The 25,658-nt window shown below is 45.7% G+C and overlaps 1 protein-coding gene across 5 annotated transcripts in view; it reads left to right on the top strand.

Annotated features, from left to right (window-relative positions):
* Positions 1-25,658, top strand: part of AKAP13 (A-kinase anchoring protein 13) — a 333,500-nt gene that overhangs the window by 155,850 nt on the left and 151,992 nt on the right. For all 5 annotated transcript variants that reach the window (XM_061595982.1, XM_061595984.1, XM_061595983.1 and 2 more), the window contains exons 6-8: positions 6,455-6,638; positions 16,130-16,319; positions 21,618-24,474. In XM_061595982.1, coding sequence (XP_061451966.1) covers positions 6,455-6,638; positions 16,130-16,319; positions 21,618-24,474 — 3,231 coding nt within the window. The remainder of the gene's footprint in view (positions 1-6,454; positions 6,639-16,129; positions 16,320-21,617; positions 24,475-25,658) is intronic.

Here is a 25,658-nt window from a genome sequence, read left to right as displayed (position 1 = left end):
AAGTAGCTGAAGGGCTGCATTAGACATCAACTGATAAAGGGGATATGCTTCACTTGGCCTTTTTGTTGTGCACCTGAGGGAGCCCACATCCTTCTTGAACCCCGCTTCAGCCCTTTTCTCACCATCCCTCCTTTGTGTTCAGTCAACATATGCTTGAGTGGGATTGCTCCAGTTCTCCTTCCCTGCCCCAGTGTGTGAAGCTTGACTCCAAGTGTGAACAACGGCATGTGCATGGACTCTTCCATGTGCCTGGCAGCCATGCATATTAGGGCTGTGGATCTGAAGCCTAGGGGCATAAGGAACCCCTTGCACACTGTTCCTGTTGATTGTGTGGTGGTAGGGAATGAAGCCAGTGGACAAGCACAAGAGGCAGGACCATGAGGCATGCTGCTGCTTCCTAACTGCTTGTCGAATGAGCCTGTGGATCAGATGTGAAAATGGGGTTTTTGTGCCTTGCAAGCCTTTTTCGTGAAAGAGCCATCTAGCTCTTCCAGCTCTATCCAGGGAGAATTGCTGCTGCTTCAGAGGAAGGGGTGCTCAGTGATGATGCACATGCTTTGCATGCAGAAGGCCCCGGGGGGCCAAATGCAGCCCTTCAGGCCTCTGTATCTGGCCCCTGGGATTCTCTCCACATCACGCCCTCTCCCGAGGCCACACCCTTTACCAGCCCTGCTTTGCATACTCCTTGGGTGTTTTTCCTTGCCTGGGATGCATCCTTGAATTCTGATAGTGCTGCTTGCTTGTCTGGATAGAGGGGGATATTCATAGAAACTGGCCTAGTTACAACAGTAAATTACACCTTTGTTACTGTGCCCCTTTTGCCTCTGGCCCGGCCCTCCACTGGCATGTGGCCCCTGGAAGGTTGTCTAAAAGAAAATGGGGCCCTTTGGCAGAAAATTGTTCCCCATTCCTGAGTAAAGACCTCCACTCGAGACCCTGCAGAGAGCCTCTGTCAGGCAGAGTAGGCAATACTGGGCAAATAATGGTATAAGACGATTTGTATGCTTTACTTCATGGCCTTAGCATTCAGCTGCAGAGCATCTCCTTTTGGGCTTATGCCAAGGGACAAATGTCCCATCTGTCCAAAAGGCAGGTGTTCTCACTTTATCTCCCCCCTGTTGTCTTTTAATTAATATTGTCTCTGAACAAGATCAATTACCTTCGTTTCTCTGAACAGTTCCAGGTGTGTTTAAGATCTGCTCCCAAATGCATGAGGTGTTGGCTCGTTGTATGCATCTTATCAGGGTGAGGCTGCCCTGGCTGCTTGCCAAGGCTTTATTCAGATATGCTTGGGGAGGGGTACCAGGGATCCAGGAACCTTTTTTGCCTCTTGAGCACAGGTTAGGTTTACAAAGGAGCCAAGCGCTTTGAGTCACACTGCAAATTCTATGTGACTCAGAGCAGTGAAACCAGCACCTTGTATTTTAACCATGTGTTTGCCAAAATGTTTACAAAATGTAGGAGCTGGTGAGATGTTCCAGGAGGCAACTAGGAGGAGATACGTTCTTCTAGACTTTGACAGCAACCCAGAAGTTGGTCATTAGGTCCAATCTCTCTCTCTCTCTTCCCTCCCTCCCCACTGTCACTGTCAACCTGGTGTCTGCAGTGTTGACTAGTGCCCATTGGGCCTGGTAGGGTGGAAGGCAGAGAGACCAACAGTAGGCAGAGCCAGTCAACGACAGGCAGAGCCAACTAATTCTGCTTTTGTCCCCATCCTCCTCCCTGCTGAGCTCTACAAGGATAACACTGGAGGAGGAGGCTGATAGACAGTCTCATCCCCTCAACTGGTTGTAAGTAAGACAGGCAGGTGGGGTCTGGCTGAGGGCAGACTGAGGCTGGTGGGTCAGCTCCTCCACTGGATGTCTGGATTTTGTTGTACCTCTATTGGAGGAGGTGTCTGGCTTCCTGTTAATCTTATCTGCAAGCGTCTTAATCTCAGCTGCAAGCGTCTTCTAGACCTCATGGTTGTGAGGTTATACTTGGAAGTAGGTCAGTCAGCCTTGTGAATAAACCTGCAAAAGTTACTAATCTGCAAAAATATAATAATTTCTGGGCTCCTGGGGGCTCGGTCCCTCCTGTAGGAAACTTCTGGATTTCTGTGCAGGGCGCAGATGACAGGCAAAGTGCTCCATCCATCCACTTGCCTGTATAACATTTCTTCTCAGCAATTGCTACCAGTGTAGCTTTTAATCTAGGGATGTGCTTGAATTTTGCAAAATTTGAATTTAACACAGGATTTCCTATTTGTTTGCTTTTTTTGTCCTTGCATATCCGGTTCTTTTCTAGCGGTTTTCCCTGGCTGAAGTGGATTTTAAAAAAATAATTGCCTCAGAACAATCAACATTAATATCAGTATTTCCCTCAAAATATAAATATTAATATTGATATTTGAGGAAAATATCAATATTTTTAAAAAATCTATAAAAATGATATTTCTTAAAATATTGATGTGGATAACAATATTTTTGCGGGGAAAAAAACAAATCGGTATTTATTGCAAATAACGAATGTTGATCCCTTACGAAGCGATACTGGAAGGAAGTTTGACAGAGCAAACATTGAACCGGCACCAAAATGCAGATCCCATCCCTAGTTTAAACACAAGGCTGTGATAAGTAATGTCATGTGAAAGCTCAGAAGCTAGCAGAGAGGCTGGACAAGATTTCCAATGGTTAATTCAAGGGTACCTGACATGTGGTGCCTTCCAGATGTTGTTGGGACTACAGCTCCCATCATCCCTAACCATTGGCCATGCTGTCCGGGACTGATGGGAATTGGAGTCTGACAACATCTGGAGGGCACCATGTTAGAGACCCAGGTTTCTTTTGAAAACATTGATACATAACAACTAACAATATCCCCCAGTAGAGGAGTAATGTAAGTTCTAGCAGAGATGAGTTCAACCGAGGTAAGTAAGATAAGTAACATCCCCACCCCAACCCCCCAGATTCACCCAGAGTTTCCTAATACAAGAATGATGGAGCTTCTTATATTCAAATGTTCAGGTTAAAAAGGTTTAGGTCTTTGTTCCTTTATTTAGTTTCTTGTGTTTCTCCCCCACTCCCTTCTCCCTCAAGATGATAGAAAACAGTAAGAATCAGAGTAATTTTTTTGCATTTTTTGCATAGTTTTTACAGTTCACAGAAATGAACACAGGATTTCTATTCTTTATTTGCTCGTTTAGCAAAGTGGTCCTGGCTTATACCTTTAGGCTTGAGGTAGTTCATTGACTCCAGTTAGATGAGCTGGAGTTCCTCACTGTAAGCCTGTTGTGTGGGTCTCGTAGCCAACCTGTTCTATAAACTCATAAATCAGTACCATTATCACTCAGGGTGCTCTTCCAGATTTCTTTGCCTGATTGAACTGCTGCAGCTGTGCTCTGTAGCGCTACACAGCAGTAGAAGCCAGCATCATTTATAAGGCTACTATTATTAATAACAAATGGCTGTAGGAACTGTAAATGCAGAGATGATGAATGTTGTATGTTGCATGCCACGTGGTGTAGGTGAGTTCTTTCAAGTTGGCTACAGACTGACAAAGCATTGATTTGTCTTAGTCTTTGTGAGTAAAAGAAGCATGCAGACTTCTTGGCTACATGGGGTATTTAATTGAATGGAGTGAATTCTGGCTTTTGCTAATAATAATAATAATAATAAAATTTGCTTACCATCATGAAGCATCTTAAAGTGATTTGCCATACAATAAAAACACACATAGAACAATTGTGTACAAACACACACAAAACAACACATATATGATTTTTTTTTTAATCTAATACAGATACTAACTGGGATAAAAAATTCCACTTAAAGAAGGGTCTATTGTGATGTATTCCAAGCACTAGTGACTGCTGTTTGAACCTCAGATTTGATTTTACCAAAGTAGCAAAGTGTGTTGTAATGCAGAACAGAGGGAGAGGAAAGAAGCAGACCTGGTTGAGTCACTTCTGCTGAGAGACTAGATGCTTTTTGGTTCTCTCTCATCTGTCACCTCATGATGGCTGTTTTACCTGGCCTCCTGAATTGTTTCCATTCCAGCTAGTCATTATAAGAATTGCCTGAACTCCTTTGCCCTCTCCTTTTTCTCTTTCGTGTTGTGCCTTTTGGATTGCAAGACCCTGATTTTTGTAAGCTGCTGTGGAAGTCAAGGTGTCTCTGTGTCCTTAAATAATGCTGCTTTGTGCAGAGAGGTGCTTCTATAGTATTCTGCAAAGTGCAGTATTAAAAAAAATACAAATGCAGCCAGTCTTATTTACTTTTAAAGCTGCTCTGCAGATTAACCCTTATTGCAAACAAACACCAACATCCTTTTGTCTATAAGTTTTGCATTTCCTTTATATGAGAGAATTTTGGACTGCTCTCTTGTGTCTCTGGCATGTTTTCTGCCTGGTGTTGTTACTATGTCCTGGGAGAATCCTGTACGTTTGAGTCGCGTGTTGCATTTCAGCAGCGCCAAAATCCTGATTTATTTGAAGTGGGATATAAGAGAGAGAGGCTGCTAATGAAGGCAGTAAGCCAACTTTTCTTTTAAGGTGGTGTAGAAAATAGAAACTTTCTTAGCTACCAAATTGATTTAGGAATAGGACAATTCTTGGTAGCATTTAGCTGTAAATTGCATCCCTCGCTGATTGAAGAAGTTGTACATAGACTTAGAAGCCATATGTAGACTTAGAGCAGGGATGGGGAACCTCAGGCATGGGGCCTAAATGTGATCATCCAGGCTTCTTTGTCTAACATACAACACAGAAAGCTGCCTCATACTGAGTCAGACCATTGGTCCCTCTAACCCAGTATTGTCTCACTGTCTGACAGCGGCTCTCCTGGGTTCCAGACTGGGTTCTCTCCCAGGCTGGGCTGCCCCATGTCAGTTGGCCGTCAGAGCTTGGCATGAATGAATGCTCCCCTCCATGCAAAAACATCATTGCAGATAGAAATATAGCATGTCAGGAAGAAGGGCAAGGCTTAAACCCTTTTCCTTGACATGCTACTTCTCTGGATGGAGGTGAAATGGAATTATGTGATGTTGGCAGTTTGTAGGCTAAATACAGGTTTGCCACCTCAGTGAGCAGCTGGCCTATGGGTACCTGATGGACAAGTGGTCCTGTTTTGGATAAGGAGATGGATTAGCCTTTTTTCTGAGATCAGATTGTTGAGTATGTGGACATGGCCTTTTTGCACAGTGGCACCCTAGAATTCCCTTCCCTGCCCTGTTGACAGGAGCCTGATTTGCACAAGCCATAGCTTATCACAAATGTGAAGGCTCCTGGGAAGGAGATCACATCCACGTTGCTCCTCACTGATTGTACTGCTGCTGTGCCATGGTGAACTGGTTTATGACCCATGGTTAGCCTGGAGAGATCTAAACCGCTGGGTTCAGGTGACACATTAAGCCAAGCTATGGCTTAGCTCATGTGGTGTAACAACTGAAGAGGAGTTAAATGGCTGCTGTCTCCTCTCTGGGAGCCTGCACTCTTGTGTGCTTGCACAAAGCTATTGTTTAGCTTAGTGTGTGCAAATCAGCCAGAGAGTAAAGACTATTGCTTGCCACGCTGCTTTTTAGGATACTGTACTGGAGGCTGTTTTATTGGAAGATGTAAATTACTGCTTCATTGTTTCTTTGTGTTTATGGTATTTTGATATGTTCACTTCTTTGCGGGGAGGTACTGGGGCAGAGAAGTGGAATAAAAAGAACAATGACGAATATAATTCATAGAAAGGAAGAGATCAATGAGTGAGTTTGTTTCAGAGTTTTTATACTCCGGTCCTCCTTCAAATCAGGGCACTGGGCAGTTTACAACACAACATAAAAAATAATAATGTAATGTATAAAACAAAATGAAACGAAACTGTACACCCATTTTAAAAACAGCAACACTCTCAACTCCAGCCAGCATGAGCACCATCAAGTTCCAAAGGCCTGGACAAATAAATATGTTTTACCTGTTGTCTAAATACAGCCAATGTGGAGGGATGTTGAATGTTGATTGCATAAACAGGGTGCCACCACTGTCAGTGCCCTGTCTCATGTCACCATCTTGCCTGCTGTGCCAGCCATTGGAACCATGAGCAGAGACTCTGGCAGATTTTAAGTCTAAGGTTGGCATGTAGCATGAAAGGCATGCTTTCAGGTCATGTGGAGCTTTATATATGAATGTCAACACCTTGAATCAGACCAGATGATAAGTAGCTTCTGAGTATGAGCCAATAAGCTCTCTGTGACATGGTTTCCAAGTGAATTCATTATTAGCTCCTCTTGACTCACAATGACGCTTTCGTTTTTAACACTAGCCTTGCAGCTCTTTTGGGGTGTGTGTGTGGTGTGATAGGGAGAGAGTGTAAATGTGCACTCATTCCACCTCCTAATGTAATCGAAGTTTCTAGAGATGATGATAAATCTTATCCAGCAGGCTAAACACTTCTTCTTTCCTTCTGTTTCCCCCCCCCACCCCTCTCAGAGAATGTTCCCCGGGAGACATTGATGCATTTTGCAGTAAGGCTTGGACTGCTACGGCTGACTTGGTTCCTCTTGCAGCAGCCAGGTGGAAGAGGAGCCCTCTGTATCCCTAACCGTGAAGGAGCCACTCCTGTGAGCTTAGCCTTGGAGAGGGGCTATCAGAAGCTGCATCAACTCCTGACAGAGTAAGGATGACTTTCTGAGTGTTAAATTTACTAGATTTATATTCCAGGATGATGCACAAGGGGTTCCTGAATGATCTCCCATTCAGGCCCTGACCAGACGCATACTTGCTTAGCTTTGTGAGGTTGTTGCATTGTGGATCTTTGGGCCATACCCTGGGACTTGTGTTCGGTTTAGTGTAGCTGGCTGTCCTCCTTGCATGCACAAATTCCACTGACCTTCCCTGAACAGCCTTAAACCATGGTAAAGGGTTACTACTGCACTGACCTTAACTGTGGTTAATGATAACCAGGGCTTTGCTGGGCTTTGCAAACTGGCGTCAGGCTACAGTTATCAAGGGGACCCTTATTAGCTAAGATCAATGCCAAGGAAACCCTTCATATCTACTAAATATTTTTCATAACCCTTGAACCGTGTGTTGTAGTGGTTGTAGTCTTGGACTAGGACTTTGGGAGACCAGGATTCAAATCCCCATTCAGCCATGAAGCTCACTGGATGACCTTGGACTGGTCACCATCTCTTAGCCTAACCTACCTCACAGGGTTGTTGTGAGGATAAAATGGGGAGGGGGAGAACTATGTATGCCAGTTTGAGTTCCTTGGAGGAAAGGTGGGATATAAATGTACTAACTAATGAAATCAAGGCTGTCAAGGGGAGAGGACAGGACATACTTCGCATGCAAAATGTTCCAGGTTCAATTAATGTCATCTCCAGTTAGAAGGATCTGATAGGAAGTGATGGGGAAAACCTCTGCCTGAGACCCTGGAGAGTGGCTGCCAGTCTGAGGAGACCATACTAGACTAAATGAACAAACAGTCTGATCTGGTATAAGTTTGTTTAGTTTACTGAATTTATTAATCACTCCTCACAACAGGCAATCCCAATTTACAAGAACAAAATAGCATAAACATAATGAAGACATCATCAGAATAATAAAAAAAGATAACTGGAACTTCCAGTGATAAAATGATGAAAAGGTTGGTGCCACGTAGGCCTCCCTGGGGAGAGCATTCTATAGATGGGGAGCTACTGCAGAAAAGGCCCTTTTCGTCATCACCAGCTTCGAATCCTCCCTTGGAGGTTGCATGCAGAGAAGGAACTTGGGAGGATGATCTCATAGTCCAGGCAGGTTCATATGCAGAAAGGAGGCCCCATATATAAGGCTGCTGCCTATGTTGCTTTCATTGCTCTTACTTCTGACTCCTGTCTTTCCACTTTGTAAATCAGTCTGCCAAGCACCACCTTCCTAAGCAGCTTTAGACTTCTTAATCTAAGTGCAGCTAATCACTTGCAGCATCAAAGGAGTACTAAGGGATAAAAGGAGCCAGAATGAGTCACCCTTCCCCCCTTTAATTTGCTGCCTTAAAAAAAAAGTTTGATGGGGTATATTTAAATCCTAGGGCATCTTTCTGTAAGCTTGGATTTTTTTTTGCAGGGATTGGGGGGACTGGTTTGTATTTTTAATGTGTGTATTGTCTCAGTTCATCAGTTGTTGCAGTTGCTGAAGTGCAGCAAGGAACTGCAACTGAAAGTGTTACCAGGTAGGTTGTGAAGCTGTAAATCACTTCTCGAGCAAGGCAACAAGGTGTTGCATTTCAGAGTCAGAAAATGATTGCCAAGTTCAGTCTGACTCGCATCCAGTGAATAAAAGAGAAAATCCTTGCCCATTCTAGTAGCAGTGGTCTCTTAGCAGAACGGATTCCACGGTGTTTACTCAACCGTGATCCCGGTCTTAGTCTGTATTTTATGCTTCCAGCAGGATCCATCTGGTAAAGCTTTTCCTGGATGGTGCCACTTCAGGCTGTAGGTGATCCTGGTTGAATGCTCCCCTCTCCTCCAAGAAAAGAACCCCAGATTTCCTGCGTGCAGAAAATGAACATGCTGCTGTTTTTCCACATTCAATGAGTTTTAGGCTGCTTACACACCATAAATTTAAAACACTTTTCTCCCTCAAGGAATCCTTGAAACTGTAGTTTACCACTTATAGAACTACAATTCCCAGCACCCTTAACAAGTTGCAGTTCCCAGAATTCTTTGGTGGTAGGGGAGAATGTGATTTAAATGTTTGGTGGGTTCACAGCCTTATTCATGGGGGTGGGGTGGGGCAGGGTGGAGGAGAGCATTAGACGTGCAAACTTGTTCTTCCCATAACCTGAAATCAGTTCACGAAGAGCTTTTTCGTCTTGGTTCTACTCAGTGTATAAACTGGGACCAAGTTAGGAATTGCAACGGAACAGTGGCAAGGGACAGCTGGGATGTAGGCATGCAAGGCAAATATTGGTGTGGACCCTTCTTGTATTTATTTAAAATTTTATATCCCACATTTTGCCTGCAGAACAGGCCTCTAACAAAGAGGTGAAAATGAATACATAGTAAACATAACACAGTAGGGCCCCACTCATACGGCGGGTTACGTTCCAGACCCCCACCTAAAAGCGAAACCCACCGAAAAGCGGAACTCATTCAATAGAATGTTGTCTGACGGCCGAAAAACGCCATGAAAGTGGAACAAGCGCCGTATGAGTGGGGCCTTACTCTAATTGAAAGCTGCTGTATTAGCGGAACGCTGCAAAGCAGAAAACCGAAAAGCGGGGCCCTACTGTATTCCTTTTTAAAAAAGCAGTGGTGAAGTGGGGGCCAATGAAGTTTCCAGGGCAGGGGTGGCTAACCTGGGGCCCTTCAGAAGTTGGTGGACTTCAGCTCCCATCACTGGCTGCAGCTGGGGAGAGTTTAGAGTCCAACAAAATCTGAAGGGCTGTAGGTTAGTCAGTCCTGTTCCAGAGGGCCACTGCTGCAAAATGCCCGCTCCTTAGGGCCACATTCACGCCATCCATTTATTCCACTATTATTCCACTTTTAAACAGCCATGGCTTCCCCCAAAGGATCCTGGAAAGTGTAATTTGTGAAGGGTGCTAAGAGTTAGGAGACCCCTATTCCCCTCCAGCCTACAATTCCGAGAGCAGTTTAACAGTCAGTCCCTCTTCCCAGAGAATTCTGGAAACTATAGCTGTGTGAGGGGAATAGAGGTCTCTGAAGAATCCTCAGCACCCTTCACAAACTACACTTCCCAGGATTCCTTGGGGGAAGGAATTATTTAAAGTGGAATAATAGTGGAATAAATGGATGGTGTGAATGTGGTTTAGATCTCACTGACGTGGCTGCTCCAAATCCTTGCGATCCCTCTCAGAAAAGGCCAAGATATGCATGTGGTAATGTGCATTAGAAGAGTAATACTTCAGAGCCAATCAGGGTAGCAGAGCAGGTGCACGGCCCAAATGTGGCTCTCCAAACCTTTCTATCTGGCCCTTGGAACTGTCCTGAAGGCATTTTTGTGTGTCTAAATGGACACCCAGTCCTAGCTTTTGGACATCTTGTGGACACTAAGGGACACATAAAATGTAATCAATGAACCGAGAAAACAAATTCAGATTGGAAGCCACTGAAACACTGACTAGATGTACAAAATTTTAGTGAAATTGAATAGAATCAGTAGAACACAGAGGCCCTTTACATAATAATTCTTAGGGTTATTTCAAACAATCAGTGTAAACAAAATCTCCCTCCCTATACACTGTGATGTCTGGTTTGCTGTATCTTTGTTCTTCTTTCTTAAGAATTCTGCCGCAGCAGGGCGAGGATCATGAGCAGCAGTTTTTAATTTGCTTTTTAATTCATGTATTTACTGGTGGGCGGGCGGGCTGGCTACTAAGAATTTTGCTAGGCTAGTAACTTGTGTAAATGCGTTTGCAAGACTGTGTTTCTCCCTATTGTTTTTGTCATGGCCCCGTCAGAGGACTCCTCAGATGAGGATGACTCGGGAGTAACAGCAGCAGACCCAGGAGCAGCAGACTCAGAAGCAGCAGACTCAGAAGGAGACATGGAGGAGCCTCCTGAGAATCCAGCTCCTTCTCCCCCTCAGCTGCAGAGCACCCCAGATACAGCAGAGTCCCTGCAGCCAGACACAGACAGTGAACAGGATACTCCCCCCTCACCTGCAGAACGTAGACAGCAGAAGGTCAGGCAGAAGAGAGGCAGGCCTGTCTCCTTAAGGCCCAAACGCTGAGGGCTGACACCTGCTGTCAACCTTGCTGTTTATAAGGCACACCTTGGCTGCAGCTTGTTGCTGACTGCAACGTCAGGCGTGGCTTGTGTGTTCCTAGTTTCCTGGCACCCTCTTTCGGACTGACCCCTTGGCACTTGATCCCGGACCTCTACTGACCTCACTTCTGGACTCCTGACTCGGCAAGTACGCTTCGGACAAGCCTGGCCCTTATCAGCTCCCCTCCTCCTAGACCTGGCAGATTTATGACCAGACTGCCGGCTAAGGACTTTGCTTCCCTGCCAACCACCCAGGAATTTCCAGCCCCCCCACCGGCACTGCTGACGCAGTGTAGAGCTGACAGTTTTTTAGTTTGAACCGCTTGCGCCTCAGTCCAAATGTCAGGGCTTGTACACAATAGAAAGATTTCCACGTGCAAACCATTTGAATGGAAAAATGGACACTCAGTAACAATTCCTTTAACAATGCCCTTGCTCTCCCCTTGCCATACGCACTCCCCAGACCTCTTTCCTCCTCCAGCCCTGCTCCTCACTCTCCTTGGGTGTTTAGGCTGGCAGGAATGTGTCCTTGAACTGTGATCATGACTCTTGCTTGCCTGGATGGGGGATAGACAAAAGATGTGTGTGTAGAATCTAGCCTACTGTACAGAGGTAAAACGTTCACTTGTTGCTCTGCTCACTTGAGCCTCTGGCCCCACTCACCATTGACATGTGGCCCTCAGAAGGTTGCCCAGAAGGGAATGTGGCCCTTTGGCTGAATAAGGTCCTACACCTCTGTAGTAGAGGTATGAGCTGGAAGATGGTCAGTCCTCCCATTCAAAAATCAATCAGCGCAAGCTGCTAAAAGCTTAACAGCTCAGTTTTCTACTTATCGAAAAAAGAGAGGAAGCCATCCATAGTGAAAGTGAGAAGTACTCTATTGAATAAAACATTTCAACAACATAAATCCCCTGATGAAAGCCTAGTTATAAGGCTGAAACGCGTTGGGTATTTTAAGAAGAATTTTTTTCTCTTTTAAAGAAAATAAACAAATCTATACAGTTTGGAACTTCCCTCCTTGACATTCTGGGGACATCCCCTCTCTTTTTTCAATATTAATGAATGTCCACACCCTATATATATTTCAGTTTTCTACTTAGCCTTCCTTATTTTTCAATCAAGTGCAGTAGAATCCAAGAATTACTTTATTTGTTGTTATAGATAATAGATATAGATTTATTAGTACATTGAAAATAATAACACACTCTGAAAATAATTATACAGCTTGCAATGATACTTCAGACTAGGAGTAAACTTTAAATACCAGCGCAATTCATAATATAATCCAAAATATCAATATCCATGAATGAAAACTGGAAAAGGAAAAAAAAGGAGAAAAGAAGAAAAAGGAGTCTATTAAGAATCCCAAAATGATATTACTCCATGCACTAGTTGAGCTGGCAGAGCAATTCACAGGTAACCTGGTTAAGGAGTAACTGGGTAAGGAGTTGTGTCTGTTTTTGTGAGCCACCAGGTGGCCAAAGAGCACTTTGACTTTAGCGTTAATGAGGGCATGAGAACACCACTGGAGGAAGAATACGCTTAATGGGAGCAATTTTAGCAACTGGAATCCATAATACCTGCTACACCTTTTTGCTTGGCACGTGGCATTAACCCCACTGACAGCTGTTGTGTGTGGTTTTTTGTTTGTTTGTTTGCTGTAACAGCATCCTATGTGAACATTTCAAAACAGGTTGGCTTGCAAAGGTGTTGTCCTCTTGACAGAGGGAAGTGTTTTTTGCTCATCTGTGAGAATAGCTTTGTGTATACTTGGAGGATATTGGAGGGGTGGGGGAAGAGAAATCTGAAGAGCAGGTGAACAGCCAACCACTTGGGTCACATCCACACCATACATTTAATGCACATTTAATGCACATGGCTTCCCTGTCCTGGGAACTGTAGTTTGTTAAGGGTGCTTCACTTCCCAGGATCTCTTGGGAGAAGCCATGAGGTTTAAATGTATGTTAAACATGCTTTAAATGTGTGATGTGGATGTGACTCCTCTTGACTTGGGTTGTGTACAAGGTTTGGTTGGTTCTTTAGGTCCTTGCAGACTGCAGCTATTTTTGGGTGGGGTTCACTTGCATACCCGCAAATTCAAGTTGCGCAATAAAAATTCAACAGGAGGTCTTGCGAAACAAATCCACATCCCAAAAAGATCTGACCTTTTGCAATAAGGAAAGCGTCAAAGTGTGGGATAACACTTGCTTTGATGCAATGTCGTCTAACCACCCTGAAAAGAAATTGGAATGAATAGTCGTTAAATAGCCAACATTGTCTGAATCTTTTATTTGTTCTACCGAGGAAATAATTGCTTAACATTCTGTAGAACTCCCGGTAACAACAGTGGTAATTGGGGAAGACAGGAGTGCTTTACTTAACTTTGTTTCTGTTCAGTTCTTCATGTAAAAGTGTTGTGTGATAATAACTTTATAAGTTGATTGCACAAGTAGAATTCCAATCCCTTTCAATTTTTTAAAAAAGGGAGAGGGGAAATACTAAAAACATACACAAGTCGTACCTAGACCTTCCTCTTTTAATTACAGGCCTTATCCCAGTCTGCATCCACGCTGGAGTTTCTTTTTAAGATGTTTTTAAATATGTTTTCAAGATGTTTTGTTTTAATATGTTTTAAAGTCTTTTGTTTTTAGGATGCTTTAAAGTGCATTTAGTGATTTTATTTGCTGTTCTGGGCTCCTTCTGGGACAAAGGGTGTGATGATGATGATGGTGGTGATAATAATAATAATAATAATAATAATAATAATAATAATAATAATAATAATAATAATAATAATAATAATAGAACAACATGTTGCAATATTCTCACCTCCAGAGTGTTCCTGTTCAATGCACTAGCTAGGCAGCCATACTCTTTTCAGGCATCCCATTCTCCCTATTTTATGTTTCTCGTTTTGAACTGGCACCCAATATTCTGTTGGTTACTGTCTTTTTGGTGTTAGGTTTTTTTTTAATTGTATTTTTTTTTATTGTCCATCTGTAAATCTCAGGTTTCCCCTGAGCATGCTGATACCTCCATTTTGACTCCATTTATGTTGGCACTGACCACCATGGGTTCACTGTTAGAGGGAGTTGTGATTCTGGAAAGTAATGCCAGGGGTGGGGGTGGCATCATGAGGAATTTTGTACAGACAACAATATGTTTCAATGGCTAATTAAATAAAATCATTTTTGTTTTGTGTTGGTGAGTATTTTGATTATTTATTATTTTTTCCCTGCTTTTCTCCAAAGGAGGTCAGGGTAACCTAGATGACTTTGTCTGGTCCATTTTATTTTTAGAAAAGCCCTGTGAGATAAGTTGGGCTTGAGTTCATGTGACTGGCTACCCAGCGAGCTTCATAGCTGAATCAGTGTCTTTGTGGTCTAGTACTCCATCTGCCACACTTAATGGATTACTTTGGCTGTATTTGAATTACTTATGCAATCTTTGGATAGGATGCCTCTAAGAGAACAGTGCTAGAATGGGCTTAGACCGAACCGGAGAGATATGCTTCAATTGCTCTGTTAATAATCTTGCTTGGGGTGGTGAACTTCTTTTGGTCTGAGGACTAAAGCCCCAGGGCCTTCACACAACCTTCTGGGGTAGCTGGAGAGTACATGACAGGGGTGGGAGGGGCCAGAAGCAAAAGTGGGGTAGAGCAGTGAATGTTAATTTTACCTCTGTACAGTAGGCTTGTATGCACACACACTCACCCCAACTCTATCCTCCATCCAGGCTAGCAAGAATCGTTCTTAGGGTTCAATCATACATTCTAGCTAGGCAAAAATACAAATTTTGCAAAGCAGGGATGGTGAGAGGATACCTAGCCTTGTGAGAGGCCAGAGGCCTGAGATTCCCCATCCCTTAGAACAGTGGTTCCCAACCTGGGGGCTGTGACTCCCGGGCCCCCGCAAAGTAATCCAGAGGGGGCCAAGAACAGTAAAGAAATGCATTATTTATTTATTTATTTTTAAAAAGTCTTCATTCCCTGGACAGTGTCTGCTCCCCACTGCCGCTTCAGACAACACCTCCCCCTTGCTCCAAACGAGAGGGGGGGACTTTTGCTGAAGCACCAGAGCATGTTTCAGGTGTGCTGAAGGCAGGCATCTGCCTATAAAACACAGCAGATGCCAAAGGAGGCTGAGGGTGGAGCTACCAGGAGGAAGAGGGGTTACTATCACCGTCTCCCGTCTCCTTGCACTGCCGCTGCTGTTGATGTCTTTACCCTGAACAAGAGGAGAGGGCTTTTCACAAAGCAAAAGAGCAAGGCTGCAAGGAAAGGCTGCTTTCCGCCTTTCTTCCTGGCAGCCAGCCTTCCTTCATTTCCTGGCTCCTGATTCACTGCCTTTCCTTCTTATTCTTATTTGCAAGACCGCTCAGATCTCGCTGTCGGCCCAGACCGAGCCAGTGAGCAGTGAGGAAGCTCAGGACTTGCGTGCCCCTTGTCTCTGAGGCTAAATGTGTGTGCCAGCATCCCCCCTTTCTTCCACCTACACACAGCCCCCCCAAACTCTTTCTCCAAGATGCTGCAGCGTTTGAGGGCTTCCCCCCTCCCACATGTCCAAATGTATGCACTCCTGCAGATACTTGCAGGAGGGGCAGGTGTGTTTGTGTGTGTGTGTGTGCATGTGCTGATCTGTCCTGTGCTCCTCTCTCGTTCCTCAAGTGCATGCTAACAAAGCTATCAGTTCTAGTGATCATCCCAAGGCCTAAAAGCACTAACCTCCATCCTCAGTCTATCCACCATTTTGTCTTCACAATCTAGTGTCCCCACCACTACCACACTGATGCTTCTCTTTATTATTATCATTATCATCTCAGCAGGTTGCCTGAGGCTGGGGTCCACATACTGCAGCTGAAATGTATTTAATTATTATTGCATTTATATCCCACCTTTCCTCTAAGTTGCTCAACATGGTGCACATAGTCGTCCCCCCAATTTCCATTTTATCCTTACACCAACCCTGTGAGATAGGTCAGGGTGAGAGACTGTGTCTGGCCCAAGGTCACCCAGTGGGCTTCATGGCTGGGTGGGGATTTGAACCTGGATCTTAGTCCAACACTGTAACCCACTGGTGTTGGGAGTTAGGACTGTAAATCTTCAGACTTTGTATGTGTGTGTGGGGGGGAGGGAGATACCAATTTGATTGGGCCTTTGCATGAAGAAAAGAAAGCAACACCTCCCTGTCTGTGGGGAGCTTTTTATAGAAAGGGATATTGGGATATGTTATTTGGAGCATGGGGAGGTCACACAATTTTTTGAGCTTACAAAGGGGTCCCGTACTCATAAAGGTTGGGAATCGCTGCCGTAGACTACTACTTCATGCATTAACTTGAGTTTGTGGGTTTAATGTTTGATGGTGGGTGGTGATTTTTTGTGTGTGTGTAATTTCAGAGAAGGAGCCAGTGAACCAGATTCCTGGAGCACCTTGTCACACACAGTGCATTCTGAGGAGTACTGCGTAAAGCACCACCGGGGGCTAAACGTGTATATTCTGACGGTTGGAATGAAGGAAGGAGTGGGATCCAGCATGGAGAACGACATCATCCAGCTCCAGACGCACATACAGAACCATCAGCACTTGGTGAGGGCAAGGGCACACCAAGCTTGCAGTGTATTGAGTAAATCTAAAACTTTTCTACCATTCAGTTCAGAATTTCCTGGCCCATGAATTGCCTGCTCTCGCGCCCACTGGGTTATTTGTCTTCCATTTCTTGAAGTGGAAATATTGCATGGTTTAGAGCAGGGGTGCGGAATCTCCAGCCCGGTTCCATTGGTGTCACTGTGCTCCTAGAGCATCAACATTGGGAGTAAAAAAGTTCCTGCCATGAGGAGCTCACAAGGAAAATGTATAGGATGAAGGCTGGGGGATGACCCAGAGGGTAGGATATGAAGGCACATGATGCAACCACTTTGCTGAAACTAAGAAGGTATGGGGCTGTATGGGTGACCTATGTATGCATCCTTGATTTAGCTGGAAAAAGGCAGGTTGTAAAAGCAGCAAATCACAGTTAGCAAAGAAGTGTTGGAAAGGGAGATGAATATGAGCAAATGTGGTTACACTTAAGTGTACAGCCTACCTCTCTTGGTCTTTTCAAGGCTCTGAGAATACAAAGCTGAATTCAGGGGAAAGTTTTGAAGACTCTCATACAATCCCATAAAATGCTTAGGCAGTACCCCAAGACACCCATATGTATTCCTGGGTTTGCCCCTGAGATGGTGCCCAGTTCTGGTCACCAAAAGACAGACATGGACAAACTGGGTTGTGTTCAGATGGGGGTGACCAGGACAGCAAGGGGTCAGGAAACCCGGGTCCTATAAGGGAACAGTTGAAAGAAGTGGGGTATGTTTAACCTGGAGAAGAGACGGTTCAGGGGAAGCATGACCGTAGTCTTCAAATACCTGAAGAGATGTCATACAGAAGGAGCAGACTTATTTTCTGTTGCTCCAGAGGGCACGGCTGGAACAAGTGGGTGGAAATTGCAGGGAAGCAAATTGCAGCTAAACACTAGGAGACATGTGAAAGGAAGGAGCCATAGCTCAGTAGCAGAGCATCTGCTTGGTATGCAGAAGGTCCCAGGCTCAACCCCCAATGGCATCTCCAGGTACGGCTGGGTTAAGACTCCCTGTCCAAAACCCTGAAGAGTCAAGTGCAGGCAGTACTGACCTAGGTGGACCAATGGTCTGACTCAGGAACATAGGAAACTGCCTTTATACGATGGTCCTAAACTGCCTCATGATATAAGTTGTTCAACCATGGAATAGGCTGCATTTGAAGGTGGTTCACTCTCTTTTCCTAGGAGAATTTAGCAGAGGTTGCATCTGCCAGGAATGCTGTAATTCAGTGGTGGAGAATCTGAAGCCCGGGGGCCAAATACGGCCCTCCATCCTTCTCTTTCTGGCCCTTTGAACTCTCCCTTATGCCACACCCCACATTGGCCCTGTTTTGTAACCCAAATTTTTGCCTGGCTGGAATATGTCCTTGAGCTCTGATAATGCCTCTTGTGTGCCTGGATACAGGAGACAGAGGGGTGTGCAAGTGGGCGTAGAAAGTAGCCAATTGTACTATGGTAAAAATTGACATTTGCTGCTGTACACTCTTCAGCCTCTGGCCCCGCCCACCATCGGCATGTGGCCCTTGGAAGGTCGCAAAGAAGGGAATGCAGCTGTCACACTGAAAAAAAGTCCCTTGTCCCTTTTGTAATTGCATCTTGGATTGTAGAAACTACATCAAGCAGGGCAGAGGTGGCTGGTGCCCTTTGGGACTGATAGGGTGGAAGGCAGGGAGGCCGTTGGTAAGTGGAGTTAGAGCCAATCACTGGCAGGGCCAACTCATGCTAGTTTTGTCCCCATCCTCCTCCCTGCTGAGTTCTTTAAGGGCGACACAGACATTAAGGAGAAGGAGGAAGCTGATAGGCAGGGCCACCCCCTGGACCGGTTGTAAGGAAGAAGGCAGGCAGGCGGAGGCTGGCTGAGGACAGATGTGAGGTTGGTGGGGCACTGCCCCATTTGTCCTAATGGACCAACCTCCACCGGAGCTGAGTGTTGAAACAGACAACCCACAAGGTCCTGTCCAACACCATGATTTATGAGAAGTACCAGATTTCATCAGGCTCTGGCACCTCAAATAGTAAACCAGAGTTTAGGTAGAGAGGGTTATCTTATGTGTTGTTTTAAAATGAAAGAACACTTGAAGATGTTGCTTCACAGTCCCACTGGTTGTCAGTTAGCAGTAAAATGTGGCCAACAGCACATCACACACCAGCTCTTTTCACTGATAGGGCAAGCACTGTATGTGGGTATATCATGTCTGACAAATCGGAAGGGCTATGTTTAGATGGCCTTCCTTTGAGGCCTGGTTTGCTTCACATCTAATCTAATTTGAGTTTGGACTGGGGCCTGCAATTATTTCATTTCAGTTCATGCAGGGTCAGCTGAGAGGCTATTGGCTTCCTCTGGAAGGGGCAGGCTTCCCCCTCCCCCTTCAGTCTGTGTGGAAGCAGAATGACTTCATTGCGAGGATGATAGACATGTCCCATTGTCCCCTCCCTTCCTTCAGGACACTTCTCTGTTCCAGAACAAGTGTCACTTGTGCCTGTCTCTTTCCTCGTGCTGCTGGCTGGGAACCGTCTGTTCTTACTGCAGTATTAACAATCTCCAGAGTCAGCCGATGCTTCATTTGAGTGTGTCCACTTGTGCTGATAATTTTAAATGGGGGGTGGGTGGGTATTCTTTCCTGAGGCATCTGTATATGTGTGTGATACTTGGGAGAAAGCGTAGAGGCAGATTGACTTGTACAAATCAGATGTCTGTGTGTTTCTCGCATGCACACTACAAGCGTAGAATTTTGAGACCCGCTTTCAGCATCCTGAGAGAGCCTCCACTTTGGATTTTAAAAGTCAAGTTTCATAGCATCATAGAATTATAGAGGCCTTGTAGGCCATCTAGTCCAACCCCCTGCTCACAGCAGGAAATCCACAGCTAGAGCATCTCCCGCAGATAGCTGTCCAGCCTCTGCTTGAAGACATCCAGCGAAGGGGATCCCACCACCTCCCTAGGCAGTCGGTTCCATTTCTAGCCCTTAAGGCTGCAGAGGTAAACTTGGAAATGGGGATGGGCAATGTTACTAGCCACGTTGGCTGTATACTAGTTCTGCAGTCAGAGGCAATATGCTTTTGAACACAGGTTACTGGGAATCACAACTGGGGAGAGTGCTGTTGTACTTGGGTCCTGCCTGCAGACTTCCTGTAGGCATCTTGTTGGCCACTGTGAGAAGAGGATGCTAAACTAGATGGGCCTTCGATTTGATCCAGCAGGGCTCTTCTTACAGACTATCACAACTCCTATGGGAAAGGCTGATTTAGGACATGAACTGCCTTATTTTAAATCAGGCCATTGGTCCGTGAAACTTAGGATACCAGTTTCTGGGGATCCCAAGTGGAGAGAGTGCTGTTACGCTTGTGCCGTCCTTATGGGTTTCCTAGAGGCATCTGGTTGGCTGTTGTGAGAACAACAACAATGCTGGACTTGATGGGCCTTTGATCTGATCCAGCAGGGCTGTTCTCATGTTCTTGATGAAATCTTAGAATCGGAGAGATATGTAGCTAGGGGGTGGGTGCACGTGTGTAATAGTACTTCCAGAGGACAGGATGTCTCTGCCCTACATAATTCTTTGCTGTTCTTCATTCATGAGAAGATCCCTGATGGCTCAGACCAAAGGTTGATCTAGAGTCCAGCATGCTGTTTCCAACAGCAGATACCCAGGGGCCTTTGGGAAGCAGGGCATGAAAGCAATAGTCTTTCTCTAATTCTCCTGAGCAGCTGGTATTTAGAGGTAGACTGCTTCTGTCCATGGAGGTTTTATTTAGCTATCATGGTTAACAGATAATAATAGATCTCCTCTTCTCCACCATTGCCTAATTTCCTGTCTGAAGGCAGTGTCTTATCACCACATCTTGTGAAAGTGAATTGTTTTAAATTAAAACCATGAGTTAAGAAGCACTTTCCTTTGGTCTGCTCTAAATGTGCAGTTTCCCTCCCCTATTCCCCACCAGTCCCCTGAATTCTGATGTTATCTGAAGGAGCAGAGAATTCTCTTCTCATCATCATTCATAATTCTATAAAAGTCCACTCTTGCTTATCTTTCTCCCCCCCCCAAAAAAAAACAAACCCTCTCCTAAAAATTCTCAGTGCCTTTCCTTATGGGAAGGGTGTTCTGACACCTTGTTCTTTTGGCTGCTGTTGCCTACCATAGGTATGTCAGAGTCCCCACTCAGACATGAAGCTGACTGGGTGACCATGTGCCAGTCACTGCCTCTCAGCCTAACCTCCCTCACAGGGTTGTTATGAGGATAAAATGGTGAGGGAGAGAACCATGTACGCCGCTTTGAGCTCTTTTGGGAAAATGTGGAATATAAATGTAACAAATAAAATAAAAAATAATTTTTATTTGCAAAATGTTCACACAGTTCAACTTTTCTTGATAACGTTTGAGGCACTTTTTGCAGTGTATGTGTGTGTTTAAAGCAAAGGGTAAGAATATGTAATAAGAACAGTCCTGCTGGATCAGACCAAAGGCCCATCTAGTCCAGGGTCCTGTTCTCAGTGGTCAACCAGATGCCTATTATGGGCAGCCCAGAAGCACAGTTCTTCATGCAGTTGCAATTTTCCATTTATTGGCTGATGAGAGCTGGAGTCCCCCAACATCTGGAGGGCCACAGGTCCCTCATCTGTGGTGAAAAGCTTCCTGCTGTAGAGCAGGAGTTGGCAGTGGGCAGCTCTTGAGCCCACTCCTGCTCCCTTGAGGAGGGTTTTGTGGGCTTCCATGGGCACCGTAAGAACATCAGGCCAATGACTCATCTAGTCCATACAGATGCTTATGGGAAGCCTGCAAACAGAACCGGAGCCCAACAGCACTCTCCCCATTCGTGATCTCCAGCAACTGGTGTTCAGAGGCATACTGCTTCTGAAGGTGGAGGTAGAACGCAGCGGTCATGGATAGTAGTCACAGATGGTGTTTGGAGCCAAACGTTTGGTGTTGGCTGGGACCATGGGCAGTGTGTGTGTTTTTTTTTTTGTGGTGTAGGGTGGGACTGTGGCTGTTTGATCCCTTCCAAAAGTGGCTCACCAGCAAAACCTTGTTGACACATGGCCATGTAGAAGGTGAGCAAGAACCCCAACAGAAAAACACCAGTTTGGCTAGTCTTTGTAACCTTGGGACTAATATCTTCCTATGGATAATTGTGGTGTGTGTGTTTAACAAACAGTTAATAGAACCATTGCAAAAAAGTTCTTAAGTTACTCAGAAGCTTAATGTGCATGCATCCAGAGCATGGCATAACAAAATGAATGCTAAATCTCTCTCTTTTTCCTCTCCTTCCAGAATGCAAATGAAAACCCACAGGCTGGGCAGCAAGCTACTTGTGAGGACTGCGGTTCAGGTACAGAAGCCAAGGGCTATGCAGTTGCCGCAGGCGGCAATCTCAGTGAAATAATGGCAGAAGGAAACCAAGGAGATGCTTCTCCCCTGCTGGCTCTTGATGCAATACAGGGTTTGACACTTGCCTGCTACAAGGAAGGTGGCTGCACGCAGCTGAAGGAGCCCTTAGGCACACCAAAAGATCCGTTGAGGCCAGAGGATGCAGCGAAGCCAGAGTCTTCCTGTAAAAGTAGAAAAACAGCAGCCAGGCTGCACAAAGAGGAAGAGGCGGAGTTACCCCCTGCCGTAGAGTCTGGGGCAACACTAGAGGCAAATGACGGCTGTCTGAGCCCAATTGCTGGACTTGACAGTGCTGCCGGATTCCCATCCTGTGGAAAGGCAAGCAAGGAAGTTGGAATGATCACCCCTCGTGTTGCTTTGGAGCAAGGTAACCTGTGTGAAAAGGATAAATTGCAGCAGGAAGTGCAAGCAGCTGAAGAAAGAGCAGCTGCCAGTGCCAGTACTACATTCCTAACTTCCTGCAGGGACAGGGATGTAGGCATGGGACAAGGCGAATGCAAGAGCTGTACGGGGACTGTGGATGCGACTGTTGCTTCTGAAGCCCAGCAGTGTGTCGGAGATGGGGAGAGGGCCACAACTGTGGAAACGTTGCCTTCAGCTGGCGCAGGATTGACAGATTCTGTTGTATCCTTTCCCGGAGACGGTGGCAGTGCTGCAGTCAGCAAAGGCGAGGGTAGTGCACCAGAGGAAGCGGTGGTAGATCTACAGCACGATGCAAGTGTGGATACTGCCATGGGTGTTCATCTTGTCGAGAGTGGAAGTAGCAAACTGGTAGGATCAGATACTCTTGGTGACAGTGGAACAAAGGATTTTACAACATGTTCGGGGCCCTGCAAGCTTCCAGAGAAGGAGGCGCAGAGCACAGCTTTGAGCCCTGCAAGAGAAGCGGCAGCTGTGAACGTGGAAGGCAGTTTGGAGGTTTCTTCAAAGCATGATCCTGTGGTGGAAGTGAATGAGGATAGGCAGCAACTGGAAGACAGAAACACGGGGACTGACAGTCACTCTGATGCTAATGTGGAAAATGATGGGCCAGGTCAAACGTGTGTGGTGGAACCCAAAGCCCCCTGTGTCAGCGATACGATAACAGAGTCTGTGGCTGAGGTGGAGGGTGAGCAAAAAACCTTTGAGCCGATGTTGTCGGGAACTGAAACCACCAGCCGTAGCTGCAGAGGAAGTGCTGACTCTGCCATCGTCGACCAGGGGGCTGCTGTTATGTGCCATGCTCAGAAAGAAGGAGCTGGCAATGATGAGGAACAATCTCATTTCCCTGTATCGTGTACAGATTCTCCTGATGCCTCTGAACTGCACACAGGCTTTCCTAGCTTTCCAGCGCTGCCCCCAGCTGAAGAGGAGCCTTCTCTTCTTCCTAGGCAAGCAGAGATGGAAGAGGTGGACCAGTTTAGCAAAAGTGCTCAGGAACTCATTGCTGTGGCTTCTGCTTTGCTTGTTGAAGAAGCAATCCAGCAAGCCCAGCTGATCGTTGCCCAGGGGGACAAGGCCAGAGCGGCCCCTGTTGTTCAGGAGGCATCGCCGCACTTTGAGGACCTTGGCCTGCCTTTGTGTGGCAAGGGCACCAAATGTGTACAGGATAATTTGATGGGCACACCCTCTGCTATTCATAATAAAGAATCCAAACAAATCCAGGAAGTAGCAACAGCAGCAGTCGAGCCAGCAACAGAACTGACTGTGCCTACTGAAGAGGGAAGCCCTGTGTTCAGAGAGGAAACAACAGATCCTCTTTCTCGGGGGGATCATCGTGAAGAAAGCCAAGAGGACGGCTCTTCCTCACAGCTCTCTGGAAGTCGAGAGGAGCTGTCTGGCGAGGAAGAGGTTTTGTTGGAGGGCCCAGCACCGGCAGCTGTTGTGCAGTCTCCTCCTCCTAGTTGTCAGGGTGAGGAGCTCCCAGGGAATGAAAGTAATGCCAAGGCTGGATTAAAGGGGAAAGCCTCCAGCCCAGAATCTGATGAGAATGTGAAGGTGGGTGTCACTGGGGATGTCCTCCAAGGGCCTGGACCATCAGAGGGTGCCTCTCTCTGCACCAGCGAGGCCTTCAGTCCCAATGCTACACTAAACCAAGAACCTGAGCTCAGCTACCTGGATCTGCATGCAGCCCCTCTTCCCTGTGGAGTTTCTGATTTAATGGAAGACCCTCTGGTCACCTGTGAGCTACCTATAGCAACCGCACTTCCACGGGAAGGGGAGGAGGTGGAAAATGTGCCTTCTAGAATACTTCTCCAGCCGATTGCTGAAGAGCCTCCGTGCGATGGGGACCCTGGCTCTGAAATGTTCTCTTTGGCCAGCAAGGGCGAAGCTAGGCCTGAAGTGAAAGCAGCCCAGCTGGAGGTCCTAGCTGAACCCAGTAAGGGCACAGGGGAAGGAAGCCAAGCTGAACCAGATTCCCAGCTTTTGCCATCATCTCCCTGTGCAGCTGTTGAGCTACTGGAAAAAGTAGAGGTGAAAGGTTCTGTTCAAGAAATAGATGGCCCCTTGGTAGATCATGCTGACAAGACAGTTAACCCCCCTCATCATGCTACGTTGGCAGCAGAGGCAGGCGGCCCCTTGACGTCTCCATCTGGAAACCTTGTGGAAATTCCCCCATTAACAGAGTCCAGATCTGAGGTACAGCATGTGGTGGATGCTGGATCCATCCCTAATGGAGAAGTGGATTTAAATTTGCAACTTGGTGGATTGATGAAGAGAGCTGCAAGCCCAGGACTTCTGGTCATTTCACCTGTTGCAGGTAAGTGAAGCTAGACTACTACATTTAGAGCATTGGACAGGTGTTTTTTTTTCATATGCAGGCAAAGGGGAGATACTCTTTTGCCCATGAGATCTTAGCGTCTGAAAGAGGGAATGAGCTGGTTGCTGAAAGGATGCATTGATGTTTTTAGAATGAAGATTGCTTCTTTCTTTTCCCTAACGGTAAGCTTTTTGAAACCGTAGATCACCCTGGCTTCTTTCTCTTCTCTTTTATTTCACGTTGTTCTCTTCCCCACAGTTGACATTCAAATGGTGGCAAGCTCCTTATTTATTTATTTATTTATTTTATTATTTGATTTATATCCCGCCCTTCCTCCCAGCAGGAGCCTGGGGCGGCAAACGGAAACGCTAAAAACACTTTAAAACATCATAAAAACAGACATTAGAATACATTAAAACAAAACAACGTTAAAAACATTTTTAAAAAGCTTTAAAAAATCTCTTAAAAAGGGTTAAAACATTAAAAAAAACCATATTAACAAGCAATTCTAACACAGAGGCAGACACCCCTCTCTCTCCCCCCCCTCTTTTGTGTGTGCATTTTGCTTCCTTGAATTGCTGTAAGTGTGCACTGGTGGCTATATAAATAAGACTAGATAACGAGAGTTAAACTGTTATATTAAGAGAGACTGTGGGTAAATAAGGAGCTACCAGGGCTTTTGTTTGTGGCTTTTTCTCTTCTAAAACAGGTGCCCAGGCTGACCCAAACTTTCAGTTGTGCTAACTTTTTCAGCTATCTTGGAACTGGAGGACACAAGAGGACTATGTGTGAAGCTTCTTCATGTCAGCTGCTGAAGTTCTAAAAGCGTCCTTCCAGTTTGAGCCTGCCAGTTTCTAAATGTGGTGCTTTTAGGTCACACACATACAGAGGAGATTTTGAAGGGCGGAGGGGGAGAGAAAGAGAGACTTTTTTCCTGCCCCTCTTTTGCATTTCTGAAACCCTGACCAAGTGCAATTAACCCTTCCCAGTATATTTTAAGAGCTGGATCTGGGATTCAAGCCTTTATTTCCGACTTGACAAAACAAAGGGCGGGAGACAGATTTTGGCTGATGAGCAAATGTTGACAGGAGAGGACTTGACAGCAGCAGGACAAACCGGTTGGGCACCTTTATTAAAACATTTTGTCTCTTCTACAACAGGAGTTCCTAGAACACATTATTTAG

This window comes from Rhineura floridana, chromosome 14, assembly GCF_030035675.1.
Source record: "Rhineura floridana isolate rRhiFlo1 chromosome 14, rRhiFlo1.hap2, whole genome shotgun sequence".
Taxonomy (NCBI): domain Eukaryota; kingdom Metazoa; phylum Chordata; class Lepidosauria; order Squamata; family Rhineuridae; genus Rhineura; species Rhineura floridana.
This window is presented reverse-complemented; position numbering and strand designations above follow the sequence as displayed.